The sequence below is a fragment of the Drosophila serrata genome, unplaced genomic scaffold (assembly GCF_035046125.1).
Source record: "Drosophila serrata isolate PLE 108 unplaced genomic scaffold, ASM3504612v1 contig_190, whole genome shotgun sequence".
Taxonomy (NCBI): domain Eukaryota; kingdom Metazoa; phylum Arthropoda; class Insecta; order Diptera; family Drosophilidae; genus Drosophila; species Drosophila serrata.
The window spans coordinates 1,183,235-1,199,074 of record NW_028257088.1 but is presented as its reverse complement, the minus strand read 5'-3'; the positions used below and the strand labels follow the sequence as shown (position 1 = coordinate 1,199,074).

Below are 15,840 nucleotides of genomic sequence, written 5' to 3'. Positions count from 1 at the left end.
AAGCCATTGCCAGCAAAATAAAAAAAAGGCAAACCGAAAAAGGTCTCATCATCTGCAGCATCATCATCATCCTCCTCTCATTGGGGGTGGCCACCAAGGTCGCCGGCAAGGTCGCAGCAGCACCACCAGCCAGAACCTGGTACCGGCGCTTAATTAAAGCATTAAAATTAAAGATTCATTAAATGATTTCCCAGAGAGGCTAAGGCAAGGGATAGGGTCTCGGTCTCTGTGTGTTGTGATGCCTCTGTGTCGAGACAATAAAGCCAACGCTTGACAATCGAAATCCACTTGATGCGCCGTGCGTGCTCGAGTCCAAGTCCGTGCCGTGGAAGTGGACGTGGTTGTGGGTTTGGGTGAACCGAAACGAGGTCACCCAATAATGGGGCATACACTTGTAAGGAAGTTGGCAATTATCCCTAACTCCAGGTACTATTTGCTCCTTACAGGCGAACGACTCATACAGTATGCCAGCGAGAACCTGGTGACGGAGGTGCTCATCCATCCCCAGTACAATACGCTGATCCAGTGCATGCGCAACCTGCTTAGCAGCTTCACCCGGCACCGGCACATCATCCATGCCGGCTATACGTTCAGTGGCAATGGTTCCTGGATACTTCAGGTGAGTGTGGAATCTCCAGTGAGAGTGAACATCACACCCTCAGAGAGTACATTCCCTAAACTCTAATCTCTCGTTTCCCTGCAGGATGGAACCTTCTCGGTGGCGGACTTCTCGGAGGCCTTCCAGGAGCACGACGTACAAAGGGTGATTCGTGCCTATGCCGATACCATCACCATGAATATCCACTGCGCGGATGCGGGTCTTTGGCACACGCTGCCGGACAAGTCCTTTGCCCGTCAGTGCCGCATCAGGATCAATCCCGTGGATGTGCTGGAAACCAGTAGCGAGTACATCAATGGTTTTATAGGTAAGAAACAACTCTTTACCAACTTATATTACTGAGAGTAACGTGAACTCATTTGCAGACTACCTGGCGCCCATGGTGATGCCGACTTCGCTGCGGGAGCTGCTCGAGACCTCGGATGTGGTGGGCAACATACGGTTCACGCATCCCACGCTTTACGTCTTCCCCGGCGGCCAGGGCGATGCAGCGCTCTTCGGCATCAATGGCTTCAACATGCTAGGTGAGATTAAATCTGGAATCTTTTAAATCTTGTAACTCATGCTCATCTCTTTCTCATTCACAGTTGATGGCGGCTTTAATCGAAAGGCCTGCTTCTGGGACTTTGCCCGTCACTTGGACCGCCTGGACGCTGTGCTGATGACACGGCTGAACAACAGCAATGTCCAGGGACTGGGCGCCGTTGTGGCCCGCAAGAGGGACGCCCATGTCTATCCCCAGATTGGACACTTCTTTGGCAACGTACCTGATCGTCGGGGCTGCCTGCCCGGCAGTCCCGATGGCGACAAGGATCGCGACCCGCTGCTCATCGATCTCTTTGAGCGCGGCCATGGCATCGTCAATGACCTGAAGGCGTTGGACCTGAAGCCGCAGGTCTGCTACCGCAACCAGGAGCCGGTCAATCTCTACCACAAGGTGGGCCACGGCACCCTGGACATGTATGTGATAAGTCCGGCCCGGGACTCCAAGGAGGTGAAGGAGTTCCTTCAGAAGTGGCATGCCGGCGATCAGCGGCTCTTTGCTGGCCGAGATTCGCGGGATTTCAACTTTCCTCTGCAGAATCTCGTCTCGATTTGCGCTCTCCTCGTGTGGCAGCCCGCCAATCCGGAGGACACCATCACACGCATCCTCTTTCCGGGCAGCACGCCCGACTTCAAGATCCAGGAGGGGCTCGAGAAGCTCAAGCATCTGGAGTTCATGAAGCACTCCACCTGCACGGCCAAGTCCATAGCCCCGGCCATGGCCATCCAGACGGTGGCCAGTACGCGCAAGAGCCTCAAGTCGGCCATCGAGGCCACGCCCGCTCCGCCCAGTGCTACGTACAAGAGCGCCAAGTTCGGAGCACCTCCTGCCCAGCAGCAGGACAACAAGGCCAAGGAGGCGGCGGCAGCGGCAGCAGCGGCGGCGGCTGCAGCAGCGGCAGCTCAAGCTGCCTCCATAGTCCGCACCAAGGCGGATTCCATAGACACGGATGCAGAGCCAGAACAGGAGCAGGAGCCAGAGCCGGAGCCCGAACCCGAGCAGGCCGAGGATGAGGGTGCTCCCGAGACAGAGCCCGAGCAGGACAACAAGGATGCCGGCGAGGTGGAGAAGAAGGTGGAGAAGGAGGTGCTGCCCCAGGCACCGGTGTCTGCTCCAGCTGCCGCCAAGGATGCTGTGGATGCCGTGGCAGTGGCCCCACCTGTTGCCATCGATGCCACACCCACCAGCAAGCCGGTCGCCAAGACTGCATCCAAGGCTGCCAAGGCAGACAAGCCAAGAGCCGAGGTGAAGCCAGTGGTGCGCTCCCGTATCGATACCAAACCGCCCAAGTCCATGGACCGCAAGCTGGCCAAGCCGCGGGAAGAGAAGAAGAGCTCCCCGACGGCCACGCCTGCTGCCCGTGCCTCCGCCGCCAAGGCAGCCAAGGCTCCACTGAGCAGCCGTCCGATGGCCACCACCAAGTCCAGTCCCAGCAGCACGCCAGCCAAGAGTGCCAAGGAGGCCAACAATCGCAAGGTGCTCGAGTCCAAGCAGCAGGCGGCCCGGGTGCAGGCCACCAGCACGGCACAGCAGGCCAGGCGAGTGACCTCGGCAACTGCCAGTGCCGAGAGAAGGGTCCAAACGGAGACGAAGTCAGCAGCCTCGACCACGACGACGACTGGAGCTGTGCAGCAGCGGAAGCCCATTTCGAGGAGACCGCGCGGCGTCTCGCCCTCGAAGCGAGCTCCTGCCCCCGGCAGCCCCGTGAAGCAGGCCAAGCCCAACCTAAAGAAGACGCAACGTTTGGAGAAGGGCGGAACCACCACCGACTCCAGTCTGGTGTCCACTCCCTCCGCCGACGAGGCGACGGCTGCCAAGAAACTCCTTCAGGATCTGACAGCCTCCCAGGAGCTCGATGCGGAGAAGCAGCGCGAGCTGGACGACCTCAAGGAGGAGCAGGAGGTGGTGCGCGAGATCGAGGCGGTGTTCAGTCGCGACGAGATGAAGCGCCACCAGCACCAGCAGCAGCAGCAGATCAAGGCCGAGCTGCGTGAGATGCCCGCCGGTGGCGGCGGCGATGGCGAGGAGCCCGAGGAGGAGGAGGAGGAGTACCTGATCATCGAGAAGGAGGAGGTGGAGCAATACACCGAAGACTCGATCGTGGAGCAGGAGAGCAGCATGACCAAGGAGGAGGAGGAGATCCAGAAGCATCAACGCGACTCGCAGGAATCGGAGAAGAAGCGCAAGAAGAGCGCCGAGGAGGAGATCGAGGCGGCCATTGCCAAGGTGGAGGCTGCCGAGCGAAAGGCGCGACTGGAGGGCAGCACTGCGTCCGCTAGGCAGGAGGAGGCCGATACCCAGGAACACCTAGAGACAAGCGATATCAAGGCCGAGGTTCAGGAGATAATAGCCACGGCCAAGGACTTGGTCAAGGAGCAACTGGTTGCCAAGCCGACTGAGGAGACGGAGCTCTCCTCCCCCACGCCCGAAGAGAAGCTCAGCAAGAAGACATCCGACACCAAGGACGAGCCCGTGGAGGAACCAGCCGTCGACGCCCTGCCCGTCAATCTGCAGGAGAGCCTGCCCGAGGAGAAGTTCTCGGCCACCATCGAGTCGGGAGCCACCACAGCGCCCACCCTGCCCGAGGATGAGCGCATTCCCCTCGATCAGATCAAGGAGGACCTGGTCATCGAGGAGAAGTACGTCAAGGAGGAGACCAAGGAGACGGAGGCCATTGTGGTGGTGGCCAGCGTTCAGGCTGTCACCGAGGCAGCTCCCGACGCTGCCATCAAGGCGGATATCCTTACCGCAGCCACGGTCGCAGCCAAGGATGTAGGAGCAGCTGCTCCGCAGATCGGCAAGGCTGAGCCCGATTCCGGGGAGCGCGTCCTGCCCATGAAGATGACCTTCGAGGCGCAGCAGAATCTACTGCGAGATGTGATCAAGACGCCCGACGAGGTCGCCGATCTGCCCGTGCACGAGGAAGCCGACCTTGGCCTGTACGAAAAAGATAGCCAGGATGCCGGCGCCAAGAGCATTTCGCACAAGGAGGAGTCTGCCAAGGAGGAGAAGGAGACCGACGACGAAAAGGAAACCAAGGAGACGGAGGCAGAGGCAGAGGCTGAAGTAGAGGCTGTGGCAGAATCAGAGCCAGAGGAAAAGCAGGAGAAGGCTGACGAGGAGGCGCCCAAAGTAGTCGAAATCCTCGTTTCCCCTTCACCCAAAGAAGTGGCCGCAGAGGAGGTCTTTGAAGTCAAGGCAGCCGAGAAGGTGGCTCCCAAAACTGAGCCACAAGAGGAGGAAAAGAAGCCTGAAGCAGGAGATGACAAGGACAAGGAGCCCCAGGCCGAAGAGGACGAGGCAGAGCCATCGGCAGCTGTCATCATCACCGAAAAGGAGGCCAAGAAGTCAGCCAGCACGCCCGAGGAGAAGGAGACCAGCGACATTACCTCCGAGGATGAGCTGCCCGCCCAGCTGGCGGCCCCTCTGTCTGCCGTTCCCCCCAAGGAGGCCAAGGAACGCGAGGATACCGTCTCCATGGAGAGTCCAGCCACCATCGAGGAGGCCATAGAAGTGGAGGTGCAGGTCCAAACCAAGCAGACCCAACTGGAGGCCCAAAAGAAGCAGCCAGAGGCAGAACCAGAAGCAGAGCCAGAGAAGGAGGCCGAGTCCCGACCCGAGTCGGCAAAGCCCGCAAGTCCCAAGGATGAGGCCGTGTCCAAGGAAGCCTCACGTCGCGAATCCTTGGCGGAAAGCGCCAAGCCAGTTGAGAAACGGGCTTCCCGGCCAGAATCCGTTGCCGAGAGTGTCAAAGATGGAGCTCAGGCTGAGACAGAGCAGAGCCGTCGAGAATCGTTGGCGGAGAGCGCTAAGCCAGAGTCCAAGGATGCCTCCCGGCCAGAATCAGTTGCTGCCGACAAGTCCAAGGAACCATCACGACGGGAATCCATTGCCGAAAGCATCAAGGCCGAGAGCACCAAGGATGACAAGTCCCCACTGGCCTCCAAGGAAGGCTCCCGACCAGCCTCCGCCGAAGGTCTCATCGATGAGGTGGAAGCCAAGGATGAGAAGTCACCTGAAGCTGCCTCGAAAGAGGCTTCTCGGCCTCCATCCGCAGTGGGTGCAGCCGACAAGTCCAAGGAGCCATCTCGTCGTGAGTCGGTCGTCGAAAGCGTGAAGGACGAGAAGTCTCCACTGGCCTCCAAGGATGTGTCCCGACCCGAGTCCGTGGCTGAAAGCATCAAGGATCATGCCGAGAAGTTGGATGCCGAGGATGCTAAAATATCAGCACCTGCCTCCAAGGAAGCCTCGCGACCAGAGTCTGCAGTGGGCAGTGCCAAGGATGATGCAGACAAGTCCAAGGAGCCATCGCGTCGAGAATCCATTGCCGAAAGCGTCAAGGCTGAGAGCATCAAGGGGGAGACATCCAAGGAAGTCTCTCGGCCGGAGTCAGTAGCGGACAAATCCAAGGAGCCATCCCCGCTGCCATCAAGGGAAGTCTCGCGACCAGGATCTGTCCTTGGAACCACCAAGGATGCAGCGGAGAAGCCAGAAAGCCGGCGGGAGTCGGTAGCCGAGAGCATCAAACCGGAGAGCATCAAGGATGAGAAGGAGTCTCCTCTGGCCTCCAAGGAGGCTTCCCGGCCAGCTTCAGTTGCAGAAAGTGCTAAAGCTGAATCACGCCGCGAGTCTGTGGCCGAAAGTGTCAAAGCGGAGAGTCTCAAGGATGCCTCCAAGGAAGCCTCTCGTCCAGCCTCCGTTGCAGAAAGTGCTAAGGATGCCTCCAAGGAGGCCTCTCGGCCAGAGTCAGTAGCAGAAAGTGTCAAGGACGAAAGCGGCAAGGCATCCAAGGAGCCCTCAAGACCGGCCTCTGTTGCCGAGAGTACCAAGTCACCCGTTGCGGTGTCCCGGGATGCATCCAGGCCGGAATCACCGGCGGAAAGCGACAAGGACGACACCGATAAGCCAGAGTCAGTTGTGGAGAGTGTTCAGGCAGTCAAGGAGGCCAAGTCGCCGCTGGCATCGAAGGAGCCATCCAGACCAGCCTCCGTGGCGGAAGCTGACAAGTCGAAGGAACCATCTCGTCGGGAGTCAGTAGCGGAAAGCATCAAGGCAGAGAGCATCAAGGCGGACAGCACCAAAGATGAGAAGTCTGCACCTGCATCGAAGGAAGCCTCCAGACCAGGTTCCGTCGTGGAAAGCGTCAAAGACGAAGCTGAGGCAGCAGAAAGCCGTCGGGAATCGGTCGCTGAAAGCATCAAAGCAGGCAGTGCCAAGGATGAGAAATCTGCTCAGGCTTCGAAGGAAGTATCCCGACCAGAGTCCGTGGCTGAGTCCGTCAAGGATGAGCCCGCTGCCGACAAGTCCAAGGAGCCGTCTCGCCGGGAATCGGTTGCGGAGGGCGTCAAGCCAGAGGCTTCTCCAATTGCATCCAAGGAGGCTTCTCGTCCCGGGTCTGTGGCTGAAAGTGCTAAGGATTCAGCTGCCCAGTCAAAGGAGGCATCTCGGCCCGAATCTGTGGCTGAAAGTGTTAAGGATTCAGCTGCTCAGTCAAAGGAGGCGTCTCGTCCCGCATCAGTGGCCGAAAGCATCAAGGCGGAGAGTACAAAGGATGAAGCTGACAAGTCCAAGGAACCTTCCCGACGAGAATCAGTGGCCGAAAGTGTAAAGGAGGAGAGTGATAAGGATGCCAAGTCCGCACTGGCCTCCAAAGAAGCATCCCGACCAGAATCCGTAGCAGAAAGTGTCCAGGTCGAGGCAGACAAGTCCAAGGAAGCATCTCGCCGAGAGTCGGTGGCTGAGAGCGCCAAGGCGGAGAGCACCAAGGATGAGAAATCTGCACCAGCATCGAAGGAAGCCTCCAGGCCAGGATCTGTGGTTGAGAGCGTCAAGGACGAGACCGAGAAGGCAGAAAGTCGTCGAGAGTCCGTGGCAGAGAGCGTGAAACCAGACAGCGCCAAGGATGACAAGTCTCCACTGGCCTCCAAGGAAGCCTCACGACCAGAGTCCGTGGCCGAGAGCGTAAAGGATGAAGCTGAGAAATCCAAGGAGCCTTCCCGGCGGGAATCCATTGCCGAAAGTGTGAAGGCGGAAAGTACAAAGGACGAGAAGTCGCCCGTAGCATCCAAGGAGGCTTCCCGCCCGGAATCCGTAGCTGGAAGCGTGCAAGATGAAGCAGAAAAGTCCAAGGAGCCATCGCGACGAGAATCCGTTGCTGAGAGTTTAAAGGCGGAAAGTGCAAAGGATGAGAAGTCCCCAGTGGCCTCCAAGGAGGCTTCCCGCCCGGCATCCGCTGTGGAAAGCATCAAGGACGAAGGCCAGGAGGTAGAAAGTCGCCGTGAATCGATTGCCGAGAGCATTAAGGCGGGCAGTGTCAAGGACGAGAAATCCGCCCAAGCCTCCAAAGAAGTATCCCGAACAGAATCCGTGGCGGAGGGAGCTAAGGAGGACGACAAGTCCAAGGAGCCTTCTCGACGCGAATCCCTGTCTGAAAAGGCGGCAGCTATTTCGAAGGAGTCCTCTCCCAGGCCTCTGTCCGTGGCCAGTGACCATGCCGAGCCGGAGCATAAGGCATCCCGCCCGGAGTCAGTGGCCGAGACTGCGTCTTCACCGATCGAGGAGGCTGCGATGGAGTTCCCAGAGTCTGCGGAGGAGGTCGTGAAGAGGGCTAGCCTGGCGCTCAATCTTCAGGCGGAGCCAGCAGGAAAGCTGCCCACGGACTCGAGTCCCGTCGACGTGGCCGAAGGTGACTTCTCCCATGTGGCCGTAGCTCCTCTTTCAGCTGCGGCAGTGGCCTCACCCTCGAAGCCAGCTGAGCTATCGAAGATCGGTGCCGCCGCCACCGTCTCATCGCCCGTCGACGAGGCACCCAAGACTCCATCTGGCTCCGAGCATGAGTCCCGGCCAGAGTCACCAGAAGAATGCCCAGAGCCGAAAATTGCTGATGCCAAGGAGGCAAAGTCACCACTCCCAGCTTCGAAGGAGGCCTCGAGGCCCGAGTCTGCGGCCGAAGGCAGTCACGAGAGTCCCAAGGATGACAAGTCAAAGGAAGCCTCTCGTCCGGATTCGGTGGCAGACTCAAAGGAACCTTCTCGTCCCGCCTCGGCGGCTGCTGAGACTGCCTCATCCCCGATCGAGGAAGCGGCCAAGGAGTTCCCACAGCTGAACCTAGAGCTTAAGGGCAACCTTCCAACTCTGTCCAGTCCCGTGGATGTGGCCCATGGTGACTTCCCCCAGACGGCAACACCCACAAGCTCTCCCACTTCGGCACCTGGGCAACCGGCCGAGCTGTCCAAGGTCGATATTGAGGCGACTGTATCGAGTCCGGTGGATGAGGCAGCCAAGTCACCAATCGGATCTCACGTATCCCCCTCGGAGCGTCCCGCATCTCCGGCCGAGAGTGCCAAGGATGAGGCTGAGCAGGTCGGTTCCCTGATCCACTCCAAGGAGCCCTCGCGCCGCGAATCTATCGCTGAAAGTACAAAGGCAGAAAGTGCCAAGGATGACAAATCTCCGCTCGCCTCGAAGCCAGCCTCCCGGCCAGAATCAGTGGCTGGCAGTGTTAAGGCGGAGGAGGAGTCCAAGGAGCCATCACGACGAGAATCCCTTGCCGAAAGCGTAAAGCCAGAGAGCGCTAAGGACGACAAATCAAAGGAACCTTCTCGACGCGAATCGGTGGCGGAGAGCGTAAAGGACGAAGCCGAAAAGTCCAAGGAACCCTCACGACCCGTATCCGTTGCCGAAAGCCTCAAGGCTGAGAGCACAAAGGATGAAAAGTCACCGCTGGCCTCCAAAGAGGTCTCCCGACCAGCTTCGGTGGTGGAAAGTCTTAAGGATGAGGCGGAGAAGGCAGACAAGTCGCCGTTGGCCTCCAAGGAGGCTTCCCGTCCAGCATCAGTGGCTGAAAGTATCAAGGATGCAGCTGAAAAGCCTGAAAGTCGACCAGGCTCCGTGGCTGAGAGTGCCAAGGATGGCAAGTCGTCCCCAGTGGCCTCCAGACCCGAATCCGTGGCGGAGAGTGTCAAGGATGAGAAGTCCAAGGAGCCATCTCGACGCGAATCTGTCGCAGAAAGCACCAAGGATGACAAGTCTGCTGCAGCCTCAAAGGAAGCCTCCCGTCCGGGCTCAGTTGTGGAAAGCCTAAAGGATGAAACTGAGAAGCCAGAGGCAGTGTCTCCTCAAGCCTCGAAGGCACCATCCCGGCCAGAATCGGTGGTAGAATCGGTGGCACTTGTGTCTGATCAGTCCAAGGAGGAATCTCGACGCGAATCTGTTGCCGAAAGCCTCAAGCCGGAGAGCACAAAGGATGAGAAGTCACCGATGGCCTCCAAGGAGGCCTCCCAACCAGCTTCGGTGGCGGAGAGTGTCAAGGATGAGGCGGAGAAGGCAGACAAGTCCGCCTTGGCCTCCAAGGAGGCCTCGAAGCCCGAGTCAGTGGCGGAGAGCATCAAGGACGACGCCGAGAAACCCGAAAGCCGTCGTGAATCGGTCGCCGCAGCTGAAAGTATTAAGCCAGAGAGTACAAAGGATGAAGGATCTGCAGCTGCCTCCAAGGAGGCCTCCCGGCCGGAATCTGTTGCGGATGAAAAGTCCAGGGAGCCATCCCGACCAGCGTCGGTGGCAGAGAGCACCAAGGCGGAGAGTACAAAGGATGACAAGTCGCCACCGGCGGCTTCCAAGGAACCTTCTCGACCAGCATCCGTGATCGAAAGTCACGTGGACGAAGACGAGAAGCTCGAAAGCCGGCGAGAATCAGTGGCTGAGAGCCTGAAGCCAGAAAGCGCCAAGGATGACAAGTCACCGCTGGCATCCAAGGAAGCCTCTCGCCCAGCGTCTGTTGCTGAAAGCGTCAAGGATGAGGCAGAACGATCCAAGGAGCCATCTCGACGCGAATCTGTTGCTGAGAGTGTCAAGGCGGAAGAGATCTCCAAAGAAGCCTCTTCGCTGCTGGCCTCCAAGGAGGCCTCTCGACCCGGATCCGTTGCAGGAAGCGTTAAGGACGAAGACGAGAAGGCTGCTAGCCATCGGGGATCTGTCGCTGAAAGTGTAAAGTCGGAAGGCGCAAAGGACGACAAGTCTCCGTTGGCATCGAAGGAAGTATCCCGCCCAGCATCCGTAGCCGAAAGTGTCAAAGATGACGCTGACAAGTCCAAGGAGCCGTCGCGACGGGAATCTGTCACTGAAAGCGTAAAGGCAGAGAGCACTAAGGACGAGAAGTCTCCACTGGCATCCAAGGAGGCTTCCCGGCCGGCATCCGTTGTGGAAAGCATTAAGGACGAAGCTGAGGCAGCAGAAAGCCGTCGGGAATCGGTCGCTGAAAGCATCAAAGCAGGCAGTACCAAGGACGAGAAGTCCGCCCAGGCGTCGAAAGAAGCCTCCAGGCCAGGATCCGTGGCTGATTCCGTCAAGGATGAGCCCGCTGCCGACAAGTCCAAGGAGCCGTCTCGCCGGGAATCGGTTGCGGAGAGCGTCAAGCCAGAGGCTTCTCCAATTGCATCCAAGGAGGCATCTCGTCCCGAATCTGTGGCTGAAAGTGTTAAGGATTCACCTGCTCAGTCAAAGGAGGCGTCTCGGCCCGCATCAGTGGCCGAAAGCATCAAGGCAGAGAGCACAAAGGATGAAGCTGACAAGTCCAAGGAACCTTCCCGACGAGAATCAGTGGCCGAAAGTGTAAAGGAGGAGACTGATAAGGATGCCAAGTCCGCACTGGCCTCCAAAGAAGCATCCCGACCAGAATCCGTAGCAGAAAGTGTCCAGGCCGAGGCAGACAAGTCCAAGGAAGCATCTCGCCGAGAGTCGGTGGCTGAGAGCGCCAAGGCGGAGAGCACCAAGGATGAGAAATCTGCACCAGCATCGAAGGAAGCCTCCAGGCCAGGATCTGTGGTTGAGAGCGTCAAGGACGAGACCGAGAAGGCAGAAAGTCGTCGAGAGTCCGTGGCAGAGAGCGTGAAACCAGACAGCGCCAAGGACGAAAAGTCTCCACTGGCCTCCAAGGAAGCCTCACGACCAGAGTCCGTGGCCGAGAGCGTAAAGGATGAAGCTGAGAAATCCAAGGAGCCTTCCCGGCGGGAATCCATTGCCGAAAGTGTGAAGGCGGAAAGTACAAAGGACGAGAAGTCGCCCGTAGCATCCAAGGAGGCTTCCCGCCCGGAATCCGTAGCTGGAAGCGTGCAAGATGAAGCAGAAAAGTCCAAGGAGCCCTCCGGTTCAGCCTCCGCAGCGGAAACTTCCCGACGCGAGTCTGTGGCCGAGAGCACAAAGTCGCCCGTTCCATCGCGTCCCGAATCCGTGGCTGAGAAACTGTCGCCAGCTGTGGCCTCCAAGGAATCATCTCGACCCGGCTCGGTGGCCGAGACCGCTTCCTCTCCGATCGAAGAAGGTCCTCGCTCTATCGCAGACCTAAGTCTGCCCCTGAGTCAGATAACCTCCGAGGCCAAGGGCAAGCTCCCTACCATCTCGAGTCCCGTGGACGTGGCAGAGGGAGACTTCTCCAAGACACAGGTTGAGTCCTCGGCCGCACAGTCTGCGAAGTCCGCTCCTGCCAAGCCAGCGGAACAGGCCCAAGCCGATGCAGCGCACACAGCTTCCAGTCCCGTGGACGAGGCCTCACCTGTCCTGGAGGCCAGCGAAGTGGCTGAGGAAGTGGCCGATCTGCTGGGTCTTGAGGAGACCAAGTCAGAGACCAAGCAGGAGTCCAAGTCGGAAACCAAGTCGGAGACCAAACAGTCCGAGAAATCGATATTCGAGACCATATCCTCCAAGGTGGAGGAGAAAGTGGAGAAGCTGGAGAGCTCTGTAAAGCAGGTGGAAGAGAAGGTCGAGAGCTCCGTGAAGAAGGTGGAGAGCACCGTGGCCGAGACCCTGGAGCAGGTGAGCAAGGAGAGCAGCGAGCAGATCACAGAGCTGCAGTCCGCTCTGGACACCAAGATCAGCAGCGTGACCAGCCTGTTCACCACCGCCGTGGACTGTGCCGAGAAGAAGGTGCAGGAGGTGACCGAGAAGATAACCGGAAAGACCGAGACCACGGAGACAAGCGAGACAAGCGAGAAGACGACCACGGAACAGGTAACCAAGGTGAGCGAGAGCTCCTCCTCCACATCCGCTTCAACCACAGAGACCAATCTGGAGCTGGGCACCTTTTCGGAGCTGCGCGAGACCCACATCACCACTGTTGGCTCGCCCGAGTTCACTGTCACTATTTGCGAGCGGGATGAGCCCGTCCTCCATGACATCAAGGAGGAGGACGACGAGGAGCATCGTTTCTCTCCGCCCAGCGACAAGCCCGGCTCGATGATTCCTTCACAGCCCATCCGACCCCTGTCGCCGCGCGAGGAGGAGGTGGCCAAGATAGTGGCCGATGTGGCCAAGGTACTAAAGTCCGACAAAGACATCACCGATATCATACCCGACTTTGACGAACGCCAGCTGGAGGAGAAGCTGAAGACCACCGAAGCTGAAGATCACCTGGAGATCGGCATCATGAAGGTGGAGATCGAGTCGGAGAAGTCCTCACCCGACCAAAAATCCGGCCCCATTTCGATCGAGGAGAAGGACAAGATCGAGCAGTCGGAGAAGGCTCAGTTGCAACAGGAATTGGGCTTGGCATCCGTGTCCATCTCCCACAAGGAGGAGCAGGAGAAGAGTGAGAAGCTGGAGAAGCTGGAGAAGGAGGAGAAGCTGGAGAAGGCATCGCGTCCCGAATCTTCAGCCAGCCAGGCTAGCGACAAGGATACATCCAAGACATCCCAGGCAGCCGCCGAAGAGACCATGGATTCCCTAGAGTCGTTGCTCCGCTCAACAACCTCCACCATCACAACCACCACCACGGAGACCTCGGAGTCCAAGAAGCTGGAGGAAAAATCCAAGTCCAGTGTGGAGTCTGTGTCCAGCACGGTAACCAAATCGTCGGTCCTTCAGCTGCGCAGCGAGGAGTCCACCACCAGCGACTCCCTGAGCAGCAGCCTCAAGGTGGAGGACAGCTCCCGCCGGGAGTCGCTCTCCAGCCTGCTGACCGAGAAGGGAGGCATCAAGGAGGACACCACTACCAGCACATCCGTCTCCCAGCTGGAGGAGCTCCTAGTGCAGTCCGAGGAGTGCTCCTCCGAGTCCATTGTCAGCGAGATCCAGACCAGCACCGCCGCCGGTGCAGTCGCCCAGAAGACAGCCAAGGAGACGCGAGAGGTACTCAGCGAGGCCAAGGAGACAAGCACCAGCAGTTCCATTCGGGATGAGAACCTCAAGGAGACCGTGGCCGAGTTCCTGGCCACCGAGAAAATTGTCTCCGCCAAGGAGACCTTCAGCGCCGAGGCCACCAAGACGGCCGAGGAGTGCCTGAAGAAGGCCAGCGCTAGCAGCGCCTCCAGCAGTGTCACTGCCTCCCAGCGGGCGCTCTTTGTGGGCACGGATGAGTCCCGCCGCGAATCCCTGCTGAGCCATGCCAGCGAGGGCCGCCTCACCCACAGCGATCCCGAGGACGAGGAGCCCGACGAGGATGATGAGGATGAGCGGACCAGCGTCAAGGAGAGCCGGTCAAAGTCCATAGCCACCATCATGATGACCAGCATCTACAAGCCGGCGGGAGAGGAGATTGAGGATATCCAAGAGGAGCACGAGCACGAGCAGGAGCAGGCGCAGGAGCAGAAGACAACCGAGAAGACGCTGCTGCAGTCCAGCGAACAGGTTATCAGCACTAGCAGCAGCACCTCCAAGAAGGAGGAGGAATCCGCCTCCTCAACCTCCTCTTCCTCCAAGAAGGTGGAGTCCATCACACTCACACAAATGGTAGAACAGTCTGGCCAGGATCAGGCCGAGGCAGCTGACCGCAAGACACCGCCCACGGCGCCAGTCAGTCCCAGCGTCAAGCCCATGTCCGCAACGGCAGCGGGAGCAGCACCAACCGGAGCTGGAGCTGGAACTGGAGGAGCTGCAGCTGCAACTGGAACAGGAACAAAATGCGAATCGAGTGCTGCCAGCATTGTCTCCTCCTCGTGCCCCTCGGGCCCTCTGTCGCCGAAGGATATTAGCGGCAAGTCCAGCCCCGGGGCCCTCACCTCGGAGAGCCAGTCCATACCGACGCCCCTGGGAAGGGAATCGCACACCGAGACACCAGAGTCCTCGCCCAAGCCGACATCACCCTTCCCGCGCGTCACCAAGGACGAGCTCAAGTCGCTGGAGCTGCAGCAGGAGCAGATCCTAGCAGGAGCAGGAGCTGTACCGGAAGCCGAGGTCGATCTGCCCGAGCTCCATGAGCTGCGCGGCATCGAGAGCACCACCGCTCTGAGCGGCAGCACGGAGAAGATCATCACCACGACCATTACCACGGTGACCAAGGTTATATCCGCCGACGGCAAGGAAATCGTCACCGAGCAGAAGACGGTCACAACCACGGACAGCTCGGAGCCCGACAGTGAGAAGGTGACCATGGTGACCACCACGCGCACCACCAGCGAGAGCGAGCGTGACCAGCAGCAGCAGCAGCAGCAGCTGCTCCCCAAGGAGGTGACCCTACTGCGCGGCAGCCTCTATCGCTCCAGCACCCCGGGCAGCGAGGATGAGGATGATCTTCTCATGCCTGGCTCCCCACGCAGCGCCACCAGCTACGAGCTCCAGCACTCGAGCTCCGGGGTGAGCAAACGCTCCGATCTGGATGCCGATGACGGGGATGAGAGCCAGGATGACATTCCGCCGCAATATGGCAGCGAGGAGCACTCGACGGCGCGCTCGATCATGATGCTGCCACGCACGGCCGATCCCATGGCCACCTCCTTCTACGGCGCCCTGCCCCAGGACGATGGCTTCACGGCCGCTCCACTGGCCACCACAGAACCCATTCCAGTGCCGAGCCAGGGTGGCGGCGGCAACGACAGCCAGTCATCGGAGAGCGTGGAGAGCAGCAGCCAACAAACCTGGGCCGGACACAAGTTCCTCGACCAGGCGGACAAGGACTTCCAGCGGGCCCTCGAGGAGCATGTGCAGGCGCGCGGCGCCGAGGTCATGTCTTCCGTCACCGCCAAATACTCGTACTCGCCCTCCAAGGCCGACGAGGTGGAGCAGCAGATGGTCAGCGGCTCCGCAGAGCGTCAGCGCTTCCCCCTAAGCGATGTCCAGCGAATGCGGGTGGCCGAGACGGGTTTCGGCACAGTGGGACAGCAGCAGCAGCAGCAGCAGCCAGGACAGGAGAAGCAAGAGGAAACTCCAGTCACAGCCATAACCACAGCCACAACCACAGCCACAACCACAGCCACAGCCACAGCAACAGCCACAACGAGCTCCTCCTCCACTGGCGCCCTGCCCAAGGATCGTCTGGAGGAGTGGGGCAAGCCCCTGGGTCTGCCCTCGCCCGCACCCCTGCCCGTTGAGGGCGGCTCATCCGATATCCGGACCACGCCCAAGAAGGAGCGCCGCATGGTGGCCACCAAGACGCGTCTGAATAACGAGAAGAATCTGCGCAAGCGCAGCGAGTCGCCCAACAAGGCGAATGTAAAGAAGCCGGCGCCCGTCTACGTGGATCTCACCTATGTCCCGCACAACGGCAACTCCTACTACGCCCACGTGGACTTCTTCAAGCGGGTGCGTGCCCGCTACTACGTCTTCTCCGGCACGGAGCCCAGTCGCCAGGTGTACGATGCTCTGCTCGAGGCCAAGCAGACATGGGAGGACAAGGAGTTGGGTGAGTTTCAGTTGCTCTAAAATTTCAAGGATTTCGTATTAATATTGTCTCTCTCTCTCTCTCTCTACC

The 15,840-nt window shown here is 59.3% G+C and overlaps 1 protein-coding gene across 4 annotated transcripts in view; it reads left to right on the top strand.

The window, feature by feature from the left end:
- futsch (microtubule-associated protein futsch) overlaps positions 1-15,840 on the top strand; it is a 78,324-nt gene that overhangs the window by 61,660 nt on the left and 824 nt on the right. For all 4 annotated transcript variants that reach the window (XM_086829348.1, XM_086829347.1, XM_086829346.1 and 1 more), the window contains 4 exons: positions 447-619; positions 704-926; positions 985-1,143; positions 1,207-15,771. In XM_086829348.1, the coding sequence (XP_086685474.1) occupies positions 447-619; positions 704-926; positions 985-1,143; positions 1,207-15,771 (15,120 nt within the window). The remainder of the gene's footprint in view (positions 1-446; positions 620-703; positions 927-984; positions 1,144-1,206; positions 15,772-15,840) is intronic.